This window comes from Pogonomyrmex barbatus, unplaced genomic scaffold (genome assembly GCF_055798465.1).
Source record: "Pogonomyrmex barbatus isolate J1 unplaced genomic scaffold, ASM5579846v1 scaffold7, whole genome shotgun sequence".
NCBI lineage: Eukaryota > Metazoa > Arthropoda > Insecta > Hymenoptera > Formicidae > Pogonomyrmex > Pogonomyrmex barbatus.
Window position 1 is genome coordinate 9,030,038 of NW_028297171.1, and position 22,338 is coordinate 9,052,375.

At 28.3% G+C, this 22,338-nt stretch overlaps 3 protein-coding genes across 5 annotated transcripts; 2 read left to right on the top strand and 1 right to left on the bottom strand.

Annotated features, from left to right (window-relative positions):
- The first annotated feature begins 301 nt into the window (after positions 1-301).
- Positions 302-4,534, top strand: LOC105434088 (RNA-binding protein 28). 2 transcript variants are annotated; one of them, XM_089083059.1, is made up of 11 exons: positions 302-344; positions 606-760; positions 956-1,124; positions 1,257-1,519; positions 1,599-1,948; positions 2,065-2,473; positions 2,574-2,742; positions 2,810-3,027; positions 3,097-3,246; positions 3,335-3,703; positions 3,851-4,534. In XM_089083059.1, exons 1-11 carry the CDS (start codon positions 317-319, stop codon positions 3,977-3,979), a joined length of 2,409 nt encoding a protein of 802 aa, XP_088939185.1. In that variant the 5' UTR covers positions 302-316; the 3' UTR covers positions 3,980-4,534. The 2 variants fall into 2 exon arrangements, with proteins under 2 accessions (XP_088939185.1, XP_088939186.1); XM_089083060.1 differs by lacking the exon at positions 302-344 and adding an exon at positions 368-534.
- A 75-nt stretch (positions 4,535-4,609) lies between these two features.
- Positions 4,610-12,471, top strand: LOC105434090 (putative cytochrome P450 49a1). The gene is made up of 11 exons (XM_011649686.2): positions 4,610-4,799; positions 7,060-7,265; positions 8,373-8,619; positions 9,095-9,211; positions 9,375-9,451; positions 9,808-10,003; positions 10,360-10,519; positions 10,579-10,748; positions 10,909-10,987; positions 11,185-11,382; positions 12,167-12,471. Exons 2-11 carry the CDS (start codon positions 7,067-7,069, stop codon positions 12,272-12,274), a joined length of 1,551 nt encoding a protein of 516 aa, XP_011647988.1. The 5' UTR covers positions 4,610-4,799; positions 7,060-7,066; the 3' UTR covers positions 12,275-12,471.
- On the bottom strand, positions 12,412-22,322 carry Cyp301a1 (Probable cytochrome P450 301a1, mitochondrial). Of its 2 annotated transcripts, none has more exons than XM_011649687.3 (10): positions 18,726-22,322; positions 17,183-17,665; positions 16,402-16,518; positions 16,253-16,329; positions 15,038-15,239; positions 14,116-14,278; positions 13,690-13,859; positions 13,464-13,542; positions 12,972-13,175; positions 12,412-12,780 (listed from the first exon to the last, which is right to left on the bottom strand). In XM_011649687.3, exons 1-10 carry the CDS (start codon positions 18,746-18,748, stop codon positions 12,673-12,675), a joined length of 1,626 nt encoding a protein of 541 aa, XP_011647989.2. In that variant the 5' UTR covers positions 18,749-22,322; the 3' UTR covers positions 12,412-12,672. The 2 variants fall into 2 exon arrangements, with proteins under 2 accessions (XP_011647989.2, XP_088939198.1); XM_089083072.1 differs by having other exon boundaries at positions 17,183-17,681.
- Positions 22,323-22,338: the final 16 nt, after the last annotated feature.

Consider the following 22,338-nt stretch of genomic DNA (forward strand, 5'->3'; position numbering starts at 1 on the left):
CTATTTCTCTAATTCTTTATTTAATTTTTTATTCCCTTATTCTTATTATATCTTATTGTATCTCTAATTTCTAGGGATCCACATACATATTTTTCTTTTCCGACTTTTGTCCTTTCTAAAACGTATTAAAATATATCGAATATCAAAAACGATGATTGTTGTCGATTTTGCTTGTCGTTGAATTGCACGCGAGAGTATCTGAACAGTATGATCGATCTCAATAATATTCGATGCTTATTGAGGATCGATCAGCCGATCGATTATATTCGAGATTAGCAGAATGAAGATTGTGAGCGCGTGGTGATCCTAACCTCTAATGTCGACCGTAAACATCATGTGCAAAGGTGCGAGATAATTATTTAAAAGAAAAAAATATTATTCGTGAGATTTGTGAATTGTAAATCAATCCCTATAAAATTGACGATTCGCATTTTGCAATTGAGTTTGGTATTATTTTATTCTCAATTGTAGAATATATTTTATTCAATATACGTAATTGACGACTCAAGTCAAAAATGGGCAAACCATTTCACGGTAAAGATTTTTAATAAACGCTTCGAAAACGTTGATAATTTAATTTAATTTATGTAATTTGTATTATTTAGAACGACGAAATGATAAAGGGAAAAAATTATCTTGGATGTACCGAAGAAAGGCAAAATTGAAAAGAACCAATAAAAAGTCTGAAGGAAATGTGATTGATCCTGCAGATGCCAATGGTCAGAATTCCCGAATAATAGTGCGGAATTTACCTTTTAAGGTATGCATCTAATTATATCCAAATTTGAGAAAGTAGAATTACTTAATATAAAATAAAAAAACTTTCTGCTTATTTTTATCTGTTTATTTTTATTATAATAGAAAGAATAGTGTTCTATGTGTTCTATACTTTTTAATTTCATTCTTTTATATGTCTATGCAATTACTTGATTATATAACAATTATATTTTCTTAGGCAACAGAGGAAGATATAAGAAAATTTTATGAGCCATTTGGTGAAATCAGAGAAATAAATCTTCTAAAGCATTCAGATGGAAATCTAGTTGGATGTGGTTTTGTTCACTTTAAACATGTGGCAGATGCTTCAAAGGCAATATTTAATACCAGCCAAAAAGAGTTTCTTGGTATATAATATTTATAATACTGGATTTTGATTGCTTTAAAAAATATGATTTTGATATATAGGATAAAAAAGAGTTCGCAAGTTTGAGATACTCTGTATCTGTATTGTATATAACATATATTATTTATTCTAGGAAGAAAGATAAAATGCGATTGGGCTATATCAAAATCCAAGTTTTGTGAGAAACTTGAGAAAGATTTTGCTAAAGATCAAGAAATTAACAAAAATGAAACACAACTTTCTCAAGATGCTCAGGAAGAAAGTAATGATGATAGTACACAAAAAAAGATTACAAAAGAGAAAGGTATTTTGAAAAAACAAAAGAGGAGAAAATTTCAAAAAATGAAGAAACAGAAAAAACGAGCTAGGATTGTAATAAGGAATTTAGCTTTTCAGGTATTTATTATCTATTGTGAAAGATGTTTTTTTTTTTAATACTTTCTATTATGTTTAATGTTCAACAATCTCTTTATAGGTTACAGAAGATCATTTGAAGAAACATTTTTCCCAATATGGTGAAATAGAGGAAATAAAAATTTTAACTGGGCCCAATGGCAAATCGACTGGAGTTGCATTCTTGCAATTTAATATTGTACAAAGTGCTGCAAAGGCTATACATTATGCAAATATGCAACCTCTTTTAAAAAGAGCTATGATAGTCGATTGGGCTATTCCTAAAACGAAATATTCTAAAGATTCTCTCAAAAATGTGAAATCTGAAATCAAGACTGAACCTATTGATAAAGATGAAGTAAATGACACTTCGGAAATGAAAGTTCATGACAGTACAAATGAAGTTATTGATTCGGATTCTGAATCAGACAGGTATTTAAAAATTTAAATTATAATTTATAAAATATTTTCTACTATATGTTTTTAAGCTCTAATTTTTTTTCTAAGTAATTAATATCTCTTAATATTTTTCTATAATTTAATTTTAGAAAAGTTGATGGAAGTATAAGAGAGGAAAACGAATTTGATGAAGAGGAAATAGAAATACATGAAATAGAAGATACTAATAAAAATGAAAGCGATAACAATGATAATAATGACGATAATGTTGATGATAATAATCATGAAGATGATGATGACATTAATGATGAGATAAAATCTATTATTAAGGAGGAAAACAATAGTAAAGAGGAAGAAAATTCTGATGCAGAACGTCCAAAACGGATATCTAATGATGTTAGTGAAGGAAAAACAATTTTTCTAAAGAATGTACCATTTTCTGTTAAGAATGATGAACTTAAAAGATACATGGAGCAATTTGGACCCGTCTATTATGCTCTTGTATGCATCGATCCTTTGACTGAATATTCTAGAGGCACTGCGTTTGTTAAATTTCAAGTAAGAATTGTTAATCTAATTTTCAGATATATATTCTAAGTTCTTTTATAGTTTTGTATGTTAATAATGTTATAATTGTACGAAAAATATTTTATTGTAGCATATTGAGGATGCCGAAAAGTGTTTGTCAGCCGGAACTGAATTACGTTTACGTGATCAAATAATCGAAGCCCATAAAGCGTTACACAGAAAAGAAGTTGAAGATAAAAAAAATATAAAAGATAAAAAGATTAAAGATTCCAGAAATTTGTATCTTATTAAAGAAGGAGGTAATAATATAATTACAAAATATTATCATATTATGTAAGGCAATTTTAATGTGTTGTTTATTTCTAGTTGTGCTGGCCAAAAGTCCAGCCGCGGCGGAAGTATCAGTATCTGATATGGAAAAACGTCTGAAATTAGAGCAATGGAAATCACAAATGTTACGTAACTTAAATATGTTTGTCTCAAGAGTGCGGCTAGTTGTCCACAATTTACCTTCCAATTTTGATGATACTAAACTTAGACAATTGTTTAAAAATCATAGTAGTCCTAAAGCTATAATTAAAGAGGTAATTTTATTTATAACATAAATGTTTTTAATAGCATTTAAAACTATAAATGATAATATTATCTTTAAGGCGCGAGTTATGCGTGATTTAAAAAATGTTGATGCGACCGGGAAAGGAAAGTCAAAAGAGTATGGTTTCGTTACATTTACTACTCATGAAGACGCGCTTAGAGCTTTGAGAAGTTTGAATAACAATCCAAATATATTTTCCAAAAATAGAGTAAGACTATTTTTTTATCTATATTTTGATCATTGTTAATTATTCTTACTTTTTAATAAATTAAATATTGTTTTCTAAATTGATACAGAGGCCTATAATCGGATTTTCGATAGAAAATCGTGTCATGGTAAATGCAAAGGCAAGAAGACTTCAGAAGAGTCGTGAGAATAATCCTTTGTGTTCTGAAAATAAAAACAAGAGAAAAAATGAGGACACCGAGAAAGAAATTTCAGCTAAACGAGTTAAAGTCAGAAAATTAAATGATTCAGATGAAAAACCATATACCGGTATTACCAGCAAATTAGGTCAGGATAAATTAAGATCAAAATTCAAACTAAAGACACAAGCCGAGTTGCATATGCGAGCTATAAAGAAACAAAAGAAATTGAATAAAACAACCAAACAATTAAATATTGTGAAAAAAGAAAAAATAAAGAAGAAACAAGACAATAAAACAGTACGATATTACTTTCTCATATATTTCATATCTCATAATTTTAACTTTTTAAATTTATATAAAACAATTTATAAATATTTTAATCTACTTTAATCTATAAATTTTTTTTTTTTCATTATCTAATTTCATATTTTTTTTTTTTTTTAGATGAAACAAACGAAGAAATTTGACGCAGATGATACAAACTTTAATAAGCTTCTAAATAATTATAGAAATAAGTTGAAAGGAATTGATTTGAAAAAATCGAAATGGTATGAAAGCTCAAGTGGATCTTAATGTATTAAAACAAAACAAAAAAAAATTATTTTTATTATTGCAGTAATATTTATATGAATAATTGATTTTTTAAATATAATAGGATGGATCATATAAAATATACAATTTTTAATATAATTTTATAATAGGCTTTTGTAGCATTAATTAATGTACTCAAAAATAAAATTATAAATTAAAAAATTTAATATTAATATAATATTAAAATAATATTAATATAATATTAAACAATTAAAAAATGGAGGATTAGATTTTCTTGTACCCCCCCCCCCCCCCTCCTCTGGCAAATCCGGTAGTGATATCCCATATATCCATATATTAAAGATAATCCTAATAAATCCTAAAAGATTTAGAAAAAATTTTATCGCTATCTCTAATAGATTCCTGGAAAATAGTTTTATAATCTAATAGTAAGAAAATAGGAAATGAGTTTTATATAATATAATAGTTTCATATAAGTATTATTTTATATAATCCATTCTGCACATGTATTGTTAGCTTTATAATATGTAAAATATGTAAAATAAAAAAAATTAATAAATGAAAATTTTTTGTTAACCTACATGATACTTTTTAACCTTGATCTTTGTTAAATTATTCTGTTGGCATAAAATAGTTGCGCAACATTATTTATTCTTTTTTTTTAATGTTGTATCTATAATACAAGGTTAGTTCCCATAAGTACTTTCCCTTCTTATATTCGCTCTCCCACTCGTGAGCGGTTTTCTGTCAAACCTTTCGATATTCGTTTTAGCGCGAAGCAAGGCAACATAAGCATCAGTCAGATCGCGGTTTTTTTAGTGTGTACAACGTGTTCTGATAGGTAAGGTCTTTTATATTGATTTTAAACTACTTGTAAATGTATAATCGTTTGTAGTTTGAATGCATATGATTATATCTTTAAATCAGCATTATTTATAAAATTTAAATTTGTTGTATAATTCTCAAATTTGGTAACACATTATATTATTTAATAAAACATTCTTTGCTTAAAGAAAAGAAAAATTAATTTTCCATTCTGAAAGAAAGTTTTCTATTGTTATATTTTTATCAAGAAATATAATAATATATCACTCATATGTACTCAAATGTACATGCATTGCATATTTATGAAGTATTTTATATAAAATTTAAAAAATATACAGTTTATCGCATGTAGTAATACATTTCCATACATAAATTATGCCTTTTTACGTTTTCAAATAAAATCCCAAATCAGGAAAAGATAAAAACGTCCTACATTCTGATTTTGGACTTTGTGTTAACTTGCTAAAAACGTCCTACATTCTAATTTTAGCCTTGTGTTGTCTATATGTAGGTCAATTTTTTTCAACATTCCGAGCATAAAAACTATTTAAAAAACTATTAAAAATAAATATTTTAAGAAATAAATATTTTTTTCGTATTTTATATTAAAAGATATATCAAAATAAAATATCTTATAAAATATCTTGTAAACAATTTTTTGTCAGTTTATTTTATTATACATATAATTATAGGAATAATATAAAATATATAAATATTGTATAAAAAAATTAACAATTCTATTGAAAAATATTAATAACATTTGTATATATAATAAAATATGCAATGTGTGCAAAAACAATTGTCCACATGCTGTGTATTTCTCTCTTGAAATAGTAAAACTTTTTTTCTGAAACAAGAATTATATCTAGAGCATGCAATTAAAATGTATCTATTATTCTCAATATGTTTCGATGAAACACCGCGAATATGTTTTCGTGACTTTCATTATTAACTGGTCCGTTAAAACCGGTTGGTTGACCGCCCAAATTGCAATTGCGACTTTGGGAAAGTTGACAATCTATGGTCATCAGCGAATGCATTGTAAGTACAAATTGCGAATTTCACAGTTAATGATTTACCAATTTCGCAATTTCTCTTGAAACAAATGTTACTCATATTTTTCGTATTTTTCAGTTCTTTTTTATTCATTTCTGATCTCATCTTTTACTTACATTGAATTGTAAATACGAACTAATTTTTCCAACTTTTATTAACAAATATGTGTTAATTATTATTACTATATATAACTATATAATAACTAACATAGCATTGTTTTTAATATAAATTTCATTCATCTGTGTATCTTTTCATAATCTGTGTATCTTTTTACATAAATTATATATTTAAAATATTTTTGAGCCTAATTAAAAATATCACTACTTTAGAATGAAAAATGATATAAGAATTCCATTAATAATCTTGTATCATTATCGATACAACTATGGATATAAAAATGTTCGCTTAGCTTACTTAGGAGACGTTAAAATCAATATATGCGGAATAGAGAGATTTGTTAATGTATGCAACTTTAAAAATAATATAAGAAATATTTATGCAATGAAGTCAGAAACTTGAAATACAAGTCTCTGCTTGAGTTGTGGCCTAGACTCGATTCAATTATTATCCGCCTATGCGAAAGTGCTTGAAATTAATACTTTACGCTTAGATATACCCAATAATAACGAAGACATATTTCCGCGTAAAGATTATTGCATCGCATTTCACTCTTATATCATGTATTACTCACATGTAAAGTCATTTGTCGGTGCAAAATTTGCTTGCAAATTTTTTTAATTTTCATTCAAGTGATTGTTGCAACGAATAATTTTAAATCAATGCAACTGCCTTTTTCTCGAATAAAATCTATATTGCACATAATTATTTCTGTATAAGTTACAATAAAATAAACAAAATGTGAAAATAAAAAATACAAATGAAATATAAAAAAAATATTCTTCCTAAGAATGTCTGTAATATTTTCGAAAGGATAATAACGATAGATAGAAGAATTCATACAATTTATGCATGTTATAAAAATAAATAAATGTTAATTTTATTATAGCAGAAGAAAATTAATTTCTTCCTTCTCCGACATCTATCTCTAATTCTCTAATTTATTTTTTAAACATTTTTTCCGAACTTTATGCTAAAACTGGAACTGACTTTCTCGACAATAATGTTTGTGATATGATAATTACGATTCCATGCGATATCATGCGATGAATATTATTATCCTAGATAAAAGTAGCTATTTTACAAGTATTTCTATTGCGCAGGCCACAAATGACCACGTTGAGGCAACATGCGAGGGAACTGTTGCGTCGATTCGTCAGAATCGATACAAAGAGCGATAGAGCATTAGACACGCTAACCATGGATATTGAGGAACGGAATTTATTGCGATATCGTCCATATTCGAAAATTCCTGGACCTAAGCCAATACCTCTGTTGGGCAACACCTGGCGATTTCTACCTTACATAGGTGCCATACATTTTTCGCAAACATCGTAAATTCTTTCGTTGACAATTATTGTTGCGATTTCCGTTTGTGATTTTCTACGGAAATTGAATTACTTAAAGTTTCAAGAAAGAAATAAATAAATAGTAAAGATAAAAAGTGAAAGCGTCAATATTTGTCCTAAAATATGTATAATATAATTTTGAAAAGAATCTACTAATAAAAGGAAGAGGGGGCGAAAAAGAGAAAAGATATTAGCACGTTCGTTATCGTGTGCATATGATCTGTTATCGCTTGCAGTCAATAATCGAATTTCTCAATAATATATTTTTCAAAAGCATATTTTTCTGTTTACGTAATTCATTGCATGGTTCAACTCTCTTAATTTAATTCTCGTCATATTTGTCTATTTAAGAAGTATAATGCAGTGATTTCCATTTGCCTTATACTCAAAGAAAAAAAAACGATGAAAAAAAGAATCGGCAAGTCACATGTTATCAAGGTTGGATTAATTAGCTACAGGCTAAATAATATGATTAGGAAATTAATAACTTTTAATTTAGTTTTAAATAAATTTCAATTTTAAGTAAATTAATTTTTATCTTCAACTAGATATTTTCTAAAATATGTTAACTTTAACTTTTAATTTTTAACATAACTTTACCGAAAAAGAATGCTACATATAATAATATATATATATATATATATATATATATATATATATATATATATATACATTTTTTTAACATTATTTCTTCAGACTTTCCCTCTTTTTAGAAATGAGTTATTCAACAAACAGGAATAAAGTCATTTTCTCAAGTTATATATTTAATTATCTTGGTTTTTTTTTTAAAACCAGTAAATCCGTTTGCTTTAAATTCTGTAAATATCGATCTATTTACATAACTTTAACAAAACTGGTAGTTAATGGATTGCGCCGTAAATGTTATTGACTTTGCAAAATAAATATTTGATTGGTAAACGTTTTTCATTTAGAATTTAAAGTAAATAAGTAGTATATTCATCAAACATTAAAAGATGTACATATATATTTTACAATCGAAATTTTTTTATAAAAATTTGTATTATTACAATTAAAAATTTTTTAATATAATTAAAAATCATTTTCAGGAAACTTTGAGATACAGGCAATAGACAAAATATCAAAACGACTGCATGCTCAATATGGTAACATTGTAAAGATAGAAGGTCTTTTAGGCAGACCTGACATGGTATTTGTATACGATGCAAATGAAATCGAACGGATCTTCCGGCGAGAAGAAAAGATGCCTCATCGACCCTCTATGCCATCGCTTGATTATTACAAGCATGTACTGCGAAAGGATTTTTTTAAGGATAACCCCGGTGTTATCGCCGTGTAAGCCATATCATTTTAAATTTACAAAATTTTTTCTTCTCTTATAATATTAAAAGAAAGATTAAAATATTCCAGAAAATAATTAAATAAATATATTTTCCAAGTATATAACGTAAAATAATATTTTTAGTTTTATTCAAGATATTATATATTCTTCCAAAAAACGAGCGAGAAAGATAAATTATTATTCAGAAACCTATTATCCTTTATATTATTTCTTGTTTTTTATTTGTATGTGACATTTAAAAATGTTTAAAAATGTTTATAAAATATAATTTTTTTCTTTAAAAAAAAGAAAAGAAGAATTAAAAGCTGAGACGTTTTATTTATTTGTCTAACACTTTTATTTTGCAAGTGTTGTTAAGTTTCTAATATTCATCATTTTAACGCTCCCAGGATGAAATGTCGAATTCCATTTGGCAGATGACAGTAGTCTTTATTATAGCTTCATTCCTCTTTTCTCTTTACGTTTCAGCCACGGTGAGAGTTGGTACAATTTCCGAAGTAAAGTGCAGCAGGTGATGCTGCAGCCGCGAATCGCGCGAATGTATATCAGCGCGATCGAAGAAGCCAGCATGGCATTCCTTCGCAGGTTCGCCTCGATTTTATTATCTTTAGTGCTGACGTCTTAGAGTTAGTTATTAGACAAATAACACTTGACCTTTTTCGAGTTTCCTCGCCTAACTTTCGCCGATTTGCCCGCCCACTTAACTTCGCGTCACCACAAAGCAATTTATCTTCTCATTGTTTTGTAGGATAGCAAAGATACGGGATCAAAAACTCGAGGTACCCGACGACTTTCTCAATGAAATGCACAAATGGTCTTTAGAATGTAAGTAAAAAGCGATGAAAAAAATAAGCAAAGTTGGCTTCTATAAAAATATCAAGTTTTCCTCGAAATTGATACGGCAGGAAAAGTTTCTCTTTAAAAAACATTGAGAAAGTTTCGAGAGATAAAATCATCGAATTATAATGAAAGAGATTTGTAAATCAAAATTATAAGCTAAAAAAAGATTAATATACAAATGTACTTTTTCGCATTTTTTAAATAAAAAGTCTTCTCAAAATTCTTGGAAGAACTGATAATTTTTATACAATAAAAGTAAGTCTTGTAGAGATTTTCAGATGTACGAATGCATGAATGTAAAGAAATGTATCTAATTAATAATAATTTATTGCTATCGACAGCTATTGCACGAGTTGCGTTAGACGTGCGTTTAGGTTGCTTGGACGACGATGCGGACGCCGAAACGCAAAAGCTCATAAACGCATTGATCACGTTTTTCAAAAATGTACCTGTACTCGAACTGAAGATGCCTTTTTGGAAACTCTTTAACACACCCAGGTGGAAGCAATACGTAAATTCTTTGGATATCATTGTGAGGTAAAAGCTCAATTTATTATTAAAGAAGATAAATCTATTATTCTGCATTTTACATATATTGAAAAATATTCTTGATTTCTTTTCTTTAGCTCTTTAAAATTTACAATACGTAAATTAGTGCTTGCTAACGTAATTATTATATTATATTATATTATATTATATTATATTATAATTATATTATAATTATAAATGTTTTTAAATGTTTTGTATGCATTTAGTCATGTTAATATTTATATTAATATAATTAGAAATAATAATTTAGTATATATTAATATAACTATTTAATATATAGACACATGCATATATGGCACTTTGATATATTTTAGTACATTTTGATTTATATTGATATATTTTAGTACTATATCAAAATATACCACCGCCGCTTTGTTAAGAGCTAAGAACAATGTGACCTCGAAAAAAGAATTATCTCTGTTGGAGAGGGTTCTAGCTCGTGAGGACGATGCAAAAGTAGCCTCCATCCTTGCTTTAGATTTGTTTTTGGTTGGCGTTGACACGGTAAATATTTTCCCTCTTAAATGATTCGCACAGTGTTGTAGAATTCGAATTATTTGCAGACGTCAACTTCAGTAGCCTCGGTGCTTTATCAGCTGGCGCTACATCCGGAGAAACAGGCTTTGGCATATGATGAAATCTGCAATATACTTCCACAAAGAGACGCGCCTCTCGAGGCGACAAACATCGACAATTTAAAGTATTTGAGGGCGTGTATTAAAGAAACTCTAAGGTTCGGTTCTCAAGAGATTGAGAAGATTAACACATACATACTTGAATCTATTGTTTTGCAGCAAATTGCTATTTATAAATAATTCATATTCTCGCGATAATAATTATCGCTGTATTTTACAACTTATTATTTTATAAATTGTTTCCGTTGTTTTAATTAGAATGTATCCAGTTGTCTTAGGCAATGGGCGATGCATGTCTTCGGATACTGTAATCGGCGGTTACCGCATACCAAAAGGAGTAAGAAAAAATTTTTTTACAAATTTCAATGTATCAGTTATTAAAACAATATGTTAATGTATCAATGGCAATTAATTATTACTTATATATAATTAAAATCATTTAAAATAATTTTTTTTAATACTAAGTACTAAGTTTATAGGGATGCACAGGTAATAAAAAAATATAGCGTAATGAAAAATATTAATTATTTTCAGGTGCAAGTGATATTTCAACACTACGTAATTAGCAACCTGGAAAAATATTTTCCACAAAGTCACGAATTCCTTCCGGAACGATGGTTGCATGAAGACGGAGTCCGTCACGCATTCGCTTCGCTTCCTTTCGGTTACGGCAGGCGAATGTGTCTGGGACGACGATTTGCCGAGCTCGAGATGATTATCGTCATTAGCAAGGTGAGAGGCAACCTTCAATTGTCACAGATACGTTAAGTCTACGGTTTAGACAAACAAGTCTCGCGGTACATTTCGCTTTTGCCAATTTAGATCACCGACTCATTTTCGCCGAGTCTCGGATCTGCCAAAAATGTAAAGTATTCTATGACATAACATTCAATTTTAACGAGTAATTTTTTCTGATAAACTTAAAATCGGACTTGTACAATTCACATGATTTACATTTTATTTAACATAACTATTTCTTTAATTATTATATTTTCTTTACTTTTATTATGTGACATGCTATAGCAAAAATAATTACGTTACGCTTTCGGTATGTCGTAAATACAAAGAGCTATTTGTGGTAAAACGCAATTCTGCGATTACATCTTGTTGTCATAGAAATAAACATACGCGACGCATTTTGTAGCTGCAATTTTGCAATGTACTTGTTACGATAATTTTCCTACGATTATTCTCGTAGTTATTGATGGTAACAAAACGTTATTTTGTCGTTTTATTATTCTCGTATCGCATTGGAGAACTTTCTCCACCTTGATTGAAAAACGTTTCTTGCTAATTTCATCTTTTTAAAGATTTTGACCTCGTTATTCCAAGAATTTGAACAATAAATTTATGGTCTTAAGAAAATTTTATATTCCAGGCTAATGTAAAATTTTACAATTTTGCACGTTTGATTGTTAAGACGCAAATAATAAGAGAGAGTGAATGTAACAAAATTTGCAATTAAATTCAACTAATAATATAAGCCTATTTTAAAAACCTTCTCTTTATGTTTCAGATTCTTCAGTTTTATAAAATAGAATATCACCATGAAAAATTGGAGTATTACATTAATCCAATGTATACACCGAAAGGACCATTGAAGCTGAGATTTATCGAGAGATAATAATTAGTGCTTCTACTTTTTCAGAAAAGAGTGTAGTATAGAACGTAATCGAAATTATTTGTATTATTTGTATTATGTCTAAGCTTACTTTTATATGTATATGATGTAATGATGTAATGTTGCATAATTTATCGATATTTGTCTAAAATATACTTTATACACAATTAAATAATTACATTATACATGTTGTATATTAATCGCATTTATAAATATTTTTATACATGAAACAGATTTATATCTATAAAATAGAATTATATTTTCCATAAAATATAAAATTATAAATTATGATGTAGCAAATATAATTTTTTATCAGTATTAATATTTAAACTTAGAGATACTTTCTTTATCTTAGCTGATTTCAAATTATTTTACTATTATATTATATGACTTGCAGAATGCTATCTTTTTATAACTTTAAATTTGAGTTCTCCATCGGGCGCGTACATGAATGTAACTTTGTATTTCAGCGGCTCATAATGATATTCCAATTTGTACGATCTCAAAAGCTGAAAATAATTGAAAATAAATCGTTATGACAATTAGATTTAAGAATAAAACTATATTGATAAATAAAAAATAAAGAAATAAAAGTATTTAAGAATTTTAAAATATTAAATGTTTTCTATTAAATAAGATTCTATAATATTATTTTCGTCATGTTGTTTACATTAAAAAAAAAATATGTAAAATACTGCACCTTCGCGAGGAGCACTTGCATTTCGAGATCTGCAAATCGTCTACCCAAGCACATTCGTGCTCCATAACCGTATGGTAGTGATGCAAATGGATGCAACTTCTCGTTATCAAAATCTTTGAGCCATCTCGCAGGTTTGAACGTTTTTGCGTCCGTAATATATTCTTCCATATTACCAGTGACAAGCGTTGGAAAGACGACTTGAACCTAGAATCATATTAATTTTAGTTAGATTAATTATTTCTAATATATATATATAAACGTTTGCTATTAACAAAAATAATTTATAATATTAACAATGTAATTTTATTAAAAATGAAATTGTATATAAATCACAAAATTTTATTCATAAAGTGTGCAAGGGCAATTATGTTAAAAGAAACATCTCAGACAATTCTTGCTTAGTTGCAAAAAATCGAATGTCAAACAAATAAAATAATTTTTATAGAAACGAATAAGCGGTAAAGATAAGTATAAATAAGATATGCTACATACTCCTTTTGGAATTTTGTAACCGCAAATGACAGTGTCATTCTGCAATGTTCTACCGTTTCCGATAACGGTAGAGTACACTCTGAAACAACAAACATGGGGTTTTTTTACTTAATAAAGATAACGAGAGAGATAATAATAAGATAATAAGATCGAACTGTTATCGATACATGTAAAAGTTAACTGTTTCGGAAATGATTGTTTTACGATATTTATATCGTAGTATTACCTAAACACTTCCCGAATAAAGGCTTTCATATAGACCGCTTGATCTAAATGGCTCGTTGTGAGAGAAATGGATGGATCTGGCAGTATCTGCAGCAATTCTTGATATATCTTCTCCTGCTCTTCCGGTCTAGTTGCTAATTGATATAATATTGAACATACTGCCATTGATATCTGGAATATATGTCACACATATGTAACATACTTTGTTTAAATGCCAAGGTTAGATAAATCAAATCTTTCTTTTTAACTAAATTAAGTTAAAGTTAATGGCCTGTAAAATCAAATCACTTACATTAAAAATTATATGATTAATTTACTATTAATTAAAAATTGCGTTAAGACTAAGTTAAATTAACAATTAATTTTAAAAAGTATTATTTATAATATAATTTTTTTAAATAATAAATTACAATATTGTGAGACTTGCCGTGTCAATGCCGACCAATATCAGATCGAGAGCAAAAATGTAAGCTATTTTAGGATCTGTTTCTTTGGCCAAAATTCGTTCTACCAGCGACAAGTCGCTTTCATCCACAGCTTTTTTATTCTTAAGCCTGACAATCGCAGCGTCAATGTACTTCATGCATATCCTAAGATAAAATATTGTTACACACTCATCAATCATATGTTGAGTTTCGAGAATGAGTTGTTGAAAGTATGAAAGTAGCTGTGAATTAAATTAAGATGGAAAAAAGTTTTTGTAACACTGAGCTTTTAATTAGGTATTACGAAATTAGCTAATGGCTCTAAAATGAATCTTTTTCCGTTCCGTGATTTTCCGTAACAACTTTCTATTTCCAAACGTAATCTACGTTAAGTGATCTAATAAAATATCGAAAAGAGCAGAAAAGAAATCGCTTACGCTTTTCTAGATCTCAAATAAGGAATTCATTTATTTCCCAGTTTTTTCTTCTTCGATTTCGCTTTGTAGAAATTTCAACGATTGGACAAGAGAGAAAGAACGTCAAGCCATTAGATTAGTAATATTAAAAATTAAAATTATATGTAAATAAAGAATTTATTTTTTCATTTTCTCGATCATTTATTTCCAATCCCGGAAGCAGGAGAAAATTACAATAGTTGAAGATAAAAAAGAAAAAAGGTCAAACAACTATCAAACTCAGGGCTGTATAGAGGAGCTGCAACTCTCCTTGCACTGGGGCCCCGATTAAACAGCCTTTCATATAAAAAGCTCTGATTAAACTATATAGTCCTCTGTTTTAAAAATTAAAAATTGTTGTTATCTTATCTTATGTTATCTGATGCGAGTTTTTAACAATTTTTTTCTTATTATTCTTCCTCTCTTTTTTTAACAGAGTTTAGTTTACTTATCCTTTCTAAAAACTTACTCAATAAAATAATTCATATTGCGTACGTAACGGCTCCAGAGAGGTGTCGGGATGTATCTCCAGTATGGGGCTTTAAGTTCCAGTGAAGCGACATTTCTCAGGGCGAACTTGGCGGCGTCGATGATTTTTTGCGGTTCAGAATCCGATGACAATGTTTCGCCTAAGCATCCGAGTCTAACATCGAGTGCGACACGACCGATACCTGTTCAATCGACAAATGTATAATTCATCGCACGTAGTAAATGCTATCGCGAGCGTCATTGTGCGTCCTAATAGTGGGAATGCGAAAGTCGGAATGGATTCTCTTCTCGGCAAGAATTCTAATAGATACAAATCATTTGCCTCTCCCATTCTCTATGAAATAAATCGTGCTCTTATACGCAAGAATCTTGTTAAATGTTAGAAGCTAAACACCGTATATTGATGTAAAAAACAGATAGAAAGTAATCACAACTCATCAATTATATACTTCATGCATATATAAAAGGTTCCATGATAGACAAATGATGTAGAAGAAAAAAAGCAATTTCAATTTTATTATATATAAACAGATAGAAAGTGATCACAACTCATCAATTATGCTTCATGCATATATAAAAGATTCCATGATAGATAAATGATGTAGAAGAAAAAAAGCAATTTCAATTTTATTTTCATTTATGTATTAATTTCAAATAGCTTTCCTTTTCTAATTTTGGTTTCTAAAACATATATTTGAAGTTTAATTTTGTGATGACTTTGCTTAGGTATAGAAATGGTTAGGTATACAAAGCTTGCTTTCTAAATCATCTACTTTAATATTTGTCGGCAATTGCTTTTTGTTAACATTTAATTAATATAGAATTCTTAATAATTTAAAATTTATTGTTCTTAATAATTTAAAATTTATTGGAGAACTCATTGATATTACTTTAGATTATAAAGCTTTAATCTAACTAAGTGTCTTTGTAGTAACACAATTATGTTAATAAAAGGATAATGAAGATGAAAGGAAAAGTAAAGTAAATTAATGTTTTTTAAACTCATATTTCGATCGACTTAATAATTTAAAATAACATTCGATACTGGAGACAAGTTAGCCTTCAGAAAGCAGAATGCCTTCAAATTTAAAGTATCCATCCATTAGTATGGAGAAAACGTTTTGCGTGTGCAATCTTGTTATTGATATTTTACATAAAATAAGCAGATAATACTTTAGATAAGATAAAAACTAACATTCCAGTGCCCATTTATGTATCTCGTTATCGAAATCGCCGGGCAGTTCGCCGTCGTCGTTTGTAATCTCCTCGATTCTACAACCCATCAGAGATATCGCAATAATCAGTAATATGTACATGTTAGATTTATTTCCCATTCTCTTTTACCTTCTTATGAAATCCTCCGTAACCACCTCGATCGGTGTTATGTATTTTCGCACAGTTTTCGGTTGGAGAACAGGTTTTTGAACACGTGTACGAAAATCTTTCCATGCCTCGCCATGTCTAATGAAAGAAATTAGTGTGCGATGAGTAGAGAATAAACGAATAAAGCAAATAAAACCTGTTTCTTTCGTCCATGTTTTTTTCTTCATTGAGATGTAATGGGCATAATACAAAGTCGAGGACAAGGTCACGAAAACTGAAAGTCGTATCAAGTTTCTTGTCCTCAATCTCCTTTTCGCCCCACCGAATTTTTTTTCGTTCGTTTTTAATTCTATATAAATTCACTTTTACATAAATATTTTAAATTTATTTAAAAATAAATAATTTTGAAATATTTTAAAAGAAAATTAAAGTAAAATTACTTTTAAGATATTTTACTGTGATTTAACTAAGAATATTAGATCAACAAGAATTTTTAGTATTTTTTTATATATAATCTCTATTTTAACGTAGTAAGAATAATTTTGCTAAAAATCTAAAAATTTGGATCTAAAATTAAGTTTGCTGTCAAAACAATTATTTGACTTTCAAATTAGTTGCTGAAGTATGAAAAAATTTTATAACATTATGTCATCATGTTCAAGCGTGTTACATAATTATCTTGATGGTCAAGCAAAATTATTTTTAGATCTGGCCCTAAATTTTTTAAGATACTCAAAATCATTTATTTTTCATAAATATTAATTAAGGCGAAATTGATTGCCAATAATTATGGTTCACCTACACGCCAACGACCCCGGGCAAATCGCCGAAGAAATCCTTGCGTACGACACTCTTGTAGTGCACCAAACACGGCATGGCAGGTCTGAAGGGCGTAGGACCCTCTTGGCGGTACACCTTTTCGATCTCGTCAGCGTCGTAGACGAAGAGCAAATCGGGTCGACCCATCAGACCGCCCAGCCTCACGATTTTCCCATACTCGTCGTAAAACATTTGCGAAATCTTCCCGACATCGGAAATCTGATATTGGCCGATCAATGGCAACAGGCGCCAGGCGTTGCCCAAAATCGGTATCGGCCGCGGTCCCGGCACCTCGTCGTATGGTTTAACAAACGAAGATGCGACTCTCGGAGACGAAGATACATGAGGGCATTCGGATGTGATTGTCTCGCTGCAGAAAGCCCGGAGAACAACCCTTTGAAGGAACGACTCGTAGAGTTGCAACGGATGGCGTCGCATCTCGCAGATTCGTAACGGCCATTTCATTCTACAACCGATCCTCCCTTTAATTTCACAATATTTCTTCATCGAGATAATACCATACGGCGAAACTTAAATTAACGAAACACAATAGAAGAAATAGAAATTAAAGAAGATCATAACGATATGACGACGCGAAAGAAGACATTTAATTTTTATTGCTTCTCTCATTAATTATCTGTGCTTTACTTTGTATTTGTGCTTTTGCATATAGATACTGTTGTTCACCATTGTACTTTGTAAGATTCTAATTCTTCTCGAATTCCTACGCTTTGATCGCCCAGACTTGAGCCACGAAAACTTATTTTCACTGACTAGATTGTAACATGGAAATTCAAACGCGTCTCTCTTTCTTTTAAGTGAGAAAGGAATAAGTTTTGCTACACGAGAGAGAGAAAAAGAAAACGAGAAGAAATTTATTTTATAATATCGTGTAATTATCTTATGCATATTTGGAATAAAATATTGATGAGTACAAGTCTGTTGGAAGACAATGTCGAAAAAGATGAATGTAATTATATGAAAATATGCGCGTGACTCAATAAAATGTAACGAGAAAGCGTAAAAATTCGGGCATAATTTATCTCGAGCATTTAGCTAATAAATAAATCGGAAAATTTGAAAATACTTTTTTCAAAGATTTTTAAACAACTATAGATTAAAAGTATCATATATCCAGAAAAAACTGAATTCAATTGAACAATTCATTACAAAGATTTTTCTTTACTATTCAGAACAACCATATTCATTTTTATTATTTTATAATAATTAGGATTATTTAACAATTATATTTCGAATCAAGCCCTATGAAATATTTTGAGAGGTAATAATAGATAATTAGTTTAAGAAAATTGATGGAAAGTTCGAACTCTTTCGCGAACGAGAAACATTTTCTCTCGCGCATTGAGATCTCTTTGTCCGAAGAAGAAATTGTCGTCTTAAACTTCTTTTAGTTAAGCAAATTTTGAAGTTTAAAATTAAAATTTAATTAGCGTGATATTTAATTAATTCCATACTTAATTAATTCTAATTAATTTCTATGTTTGCAAATTTTTTTATATGTATACCTCATTAAGCTGAAGGATAACATCGTCTGAATTTGTTTCTCACGATTTTGGTATTTTCGTTGGTTGACGGCGATTCGCACTCATACATATAGTAAAAACTGTCGTAGTGAGAACAAAGGATGCAACTAACGTTATATCTCATAGATGCACCGTTACTGAAAACGATGTGTACCGCGAGCGAAGAAGAAGGTCGTGCGATCTATGGTGTGAGTACCCCCCACTGAAGAATTCTCCCTCCAGCATAAAATGACCCGAATCTTAAATGAATTTGGCTTAAGTCACGATCTGTCCTAGCGATATTCTAGCGATCGTGATTGAAACATTTTAAGTTGCGTCGTAACATCTTTTCAATATCTTCTTCTGAAACCAACAGAAAAATTGTAATAAAAGGATTAAAAAAATCTTATCCTGTGTACCTCTATTGTTTAAAATATATTATTTTTATCGATTTGCTGTATATTTAATAAAAAACAATAGCTATGTGCGCCACGATTGTGATCCTACAAGTTACAATAAAAAATAATAAAATAATAAAATTTGTGAATATGTAAGTTTTTTTAAGTTCTAAAAAATTTTAAAAGCTTTAAAAATACAGTGCAAACAAAATGTAAGATAAAGCTGACAAAATTAAGTAACGCTAAGAAATGATCAAATGACGAATGCAAAATAAAACTCACAATCAGATATAGATTTTTCAAACTTTTTATAAAGATCGTACCTTGTAAAGTTTCGACAAATTATTATATAAGACAATTGAACAAACATAAATTCAGACAACAGAATTCACTCTATCGTTCTTTCTACATGCATACTAACAGCATTTCGCAATATGGCATTGTTCGGTCAGATCTATTAAAATAAAAAAATTAACAATAAACATTTCATTTGTTTATTAGGTATATTTTACGTTATTAACTACGCCTATTTTTCTTATGCATCTAAATTATATATAATTAATTGGTTCAAAAGTTATTAACTTTTTATTCATCATTTATTAGACATTTATCAATGAATAACATTGATTTTCAAGGATAAGTCTTTTTTCCTTCGATAAACATGTAAAATATCTATCGCGAAACCTGTTTTGATTAAATCTCGCTTAAGATTCAAATGGGGTAAGATCGTTAATTACAATGTACACGCATACACTTACTTTCGGTTATCTGATTAAGCACTTATCTAAAACAACATGAGAACAGGAAATACATCCTTATAATAATTGGAGAAGTATAACTATTTGATTTGGCAAACATTTGCGTAATTTCACAAGACGACAACAATCGTAAAAAAATAAAGTGCAAATAAAAAAAATAAAGTTCATCAAAAGAGAAATCATTTCAAAAATATTTTAGTATTGTGTAACTTTTGTTTAAATAATTTCAATGACGAGCAATTATATTATTAATAAAAATTAAATTGCATTTAATAACATTTTAATTTGCATTTTTGCTATTTTGAACTGCAATCAACTTTGAAAAAGAGTTCTTTAAGATAATTACACAGTAATTGAAGAAATCAATTAAGTACTTAAAAAAATGCAATTATCTAAAGATTCATTACTTAGAAATATATTTTTTACGTACTTGTATTTTTCTTAACATAACATATATTACAGAAATTTTTATTTTCTCTTTGTTTTGAGCACTAATCACTTTTATAAAAATTTTAAAATTGAATCAATTTTGTATTTGTATGTTATCACACGACGCGGCGGTACATTTTAATATAATAATGAAAAACGACATATTGAACGGCATCTTAATTAATGATTAAGCAATTTAACATGACAAATATTTATGCAATATCTTCTTTGACGATATACATCATTTCGAAATAAAATGTCGATGTTTCGTTATGGGATTTCTAAGCCGGCCACGTGCGACAGGTGCGTAACTCTTCTACTACATTCATCGATTAGATTCATCGATTCGACATTTAATCTTCCGATGAGGCAACTACTTTCTACGAGTTAATATCAATGTTTCATGATATATTAATTTAAACATTTTTCACTCGACAATCGCTATGTTTCTTTCAATTAGATGCTCTATTGCTTTCCATCTCGTTCTCGACATGATATTTTAGCATGACCAAATAAAAAAGATTCGCATCGCTAAGAATAATATTGATAAAGGATATTCCACGGTAAAGTTATCCTCTTTTTCTTATTTTCTAAACTAAAATGGCTGATAATAAATATGTATTAAATTAAATAGCTAAAGCTTAAATTAAACACTATCATTGCGAGCATATGATGGTGATTGCTTATGTAAATTATGTGAGTTAGAAAATAAAAAAGTATATATAATTTCTTACAATAATATAGACATTTTGATAGAATTAGTTGAGAATAAATTAGATATTAAAAAATAAATATAATTTAATTTTGATAAAATTAGTCAAGTTTTCTAACAATCATTTCTATATACCGATAAAATTAATAACGCTTCATTGTTTTTCGTCAATTAATTACGTTTAATATTATTTTAATATAATTTTAATATTCTTAATAATTTATTTTTAATTAATAATAGATTAATTTAGATTAATTAGATTAATAATAGATTAATTTCATAAATTATCACAGACTTAAAGTTACAAAAACTAACAATGTATAAAAGTCATGCTAACAGTTCGTAAAATTTATGCAAACAATTCGTGGAAATTAATTTGTTTTATATCTATTTCGTCAAGCCAAATTTTAAAATTTTTCAACTAAAAGAACATCTTAGACTGTTTTCTGTATTGAAGTGAACATATAGCTGTCTTCTATCCTATGTTTGATTTTCTATTTAGTGGTATTATGGTGGCTTATTTCTTGGTAAATGAATTCTGTCTCTATTTGATCTAGGTAAATTACCTCTTTCTGAGTTAAATTTATCTAATTTTATAGCTATTAAAATTGCATAAAATTTATAATTGTAAATTTATAATTTATTTACGCTTTGATAAATTTCTTTTTTAATTTGCATATGTAAGTGCTAGTTTTTTAAATATTTAAATATGTAAAAATTCTCTTGAGTAATATTTCAATGTCAATACTTTTTCTTTCATATAACATAAATAAAATTCATATAAAATAAATTCTATCAATAATTTATAATTAATTAATATTAATACATTATAAAACAATATTTTTTTATATTTAATACAATCATTCATTCAATTTATGTGAATAAGTAAAATATATTATTTATATACCCAAATAACACATCGAGTTAAAATGATATCATTTTGTCATAGCTACATCATGGCAGAAAAAGTTAACATGATTTTTGTTAATAAAGTTCGATTTTTGATGTTTATAAAACGTTCTATAGAATTTAATTAACTAATTAATTTTTTTATTATAAATAAATTCGCATTATATTTCAATATATTCTCATTATTCTTTTATACAAATTAAGAATTTGCTAAACTAACATTAAATATAATACATTATATAAAACTTTGTAATCCTCTAGTCACATTAGATTTAAGTTTTAAGTTAGAGAAAACTTCGTCTACATAAAAGCAAATATAAATAGGAATGTCGATAAATATGAGTAAAGTGTCACACATACTCTTTAAGAAGCTGCACAACAACACATTTTTCCATATGAATATATTTTAT

What these genes read in the sequence shown, in the direction of transcription:
- LOC105434088 (XM_089083059.1), top strand. Translation starts at nt 317, where the DNA reads ATGTCGACCGTAAACATCATGTGCAAAG. An exon ending in CGTAAACATCATGTGCAAAG is followed by an intron (nt 345 to 605) that starts GTGCGAGATAAT and finishes TGTATTATTTAG; the next exon opens with AACGACGAAATGATAAAGGG. An exon ending in CTAAAGCTATAATTAAAGAG is followed by an intron (nt 3,028 to 3,096) that starts GTAATTTTATTT and finishes ATTATCTTTAAG; the next exon opens with GCGCGAGTTATGCGTGATTT.
- LOC105434090 (XM_011649686.2), top strand. Translation starts at nt 7,067, where the DNA reads ATGACCACGTTGAGGCAACATGCGAGGGAACTGTTGCGTCGATTCGTC. An exon ending in TCTTTGGATATCATTGTGAG is followed by an intron (nt 10,004 to 10,359) that starts GTAAAAGCTCAA and finishes GATATATTTTAG; the next exon opens with TACTATATCAAAATATACCA. An exon ending in TGATTATCGTCATTAGCAAG is followed by an intron (nt 11,383 to 12,166) that starts GTGAGAGGCAAC and finishes TTTATGTTTCAG; the next exon opens with ATTCTTCAGTTTTATAAAAT.
- Cyp301a1 (XM_011649687.3), bottom strand. Translation starts at nt 18,748, where the DNA reads ATGTTATCCTTCAGCTTAATGAG. An exon ending in TATTGGTCGGCATTGACACG is followed by an intron (nt 13,860 to 14,115) that starts GCAAGTCTCACA and finishes CATATATTCCAG; the next exon opens with ATATCAATGGCAGTATGTTC. An exon ending in TTTATTCGGGAAGTGTTTAG is followed by an intron (nt 13,543 to 13,689) that starts GTAATACTACGA and finishes TTGTTGTTTCAG; the next exon opens with AGTGTACTCTACCGTTATCG.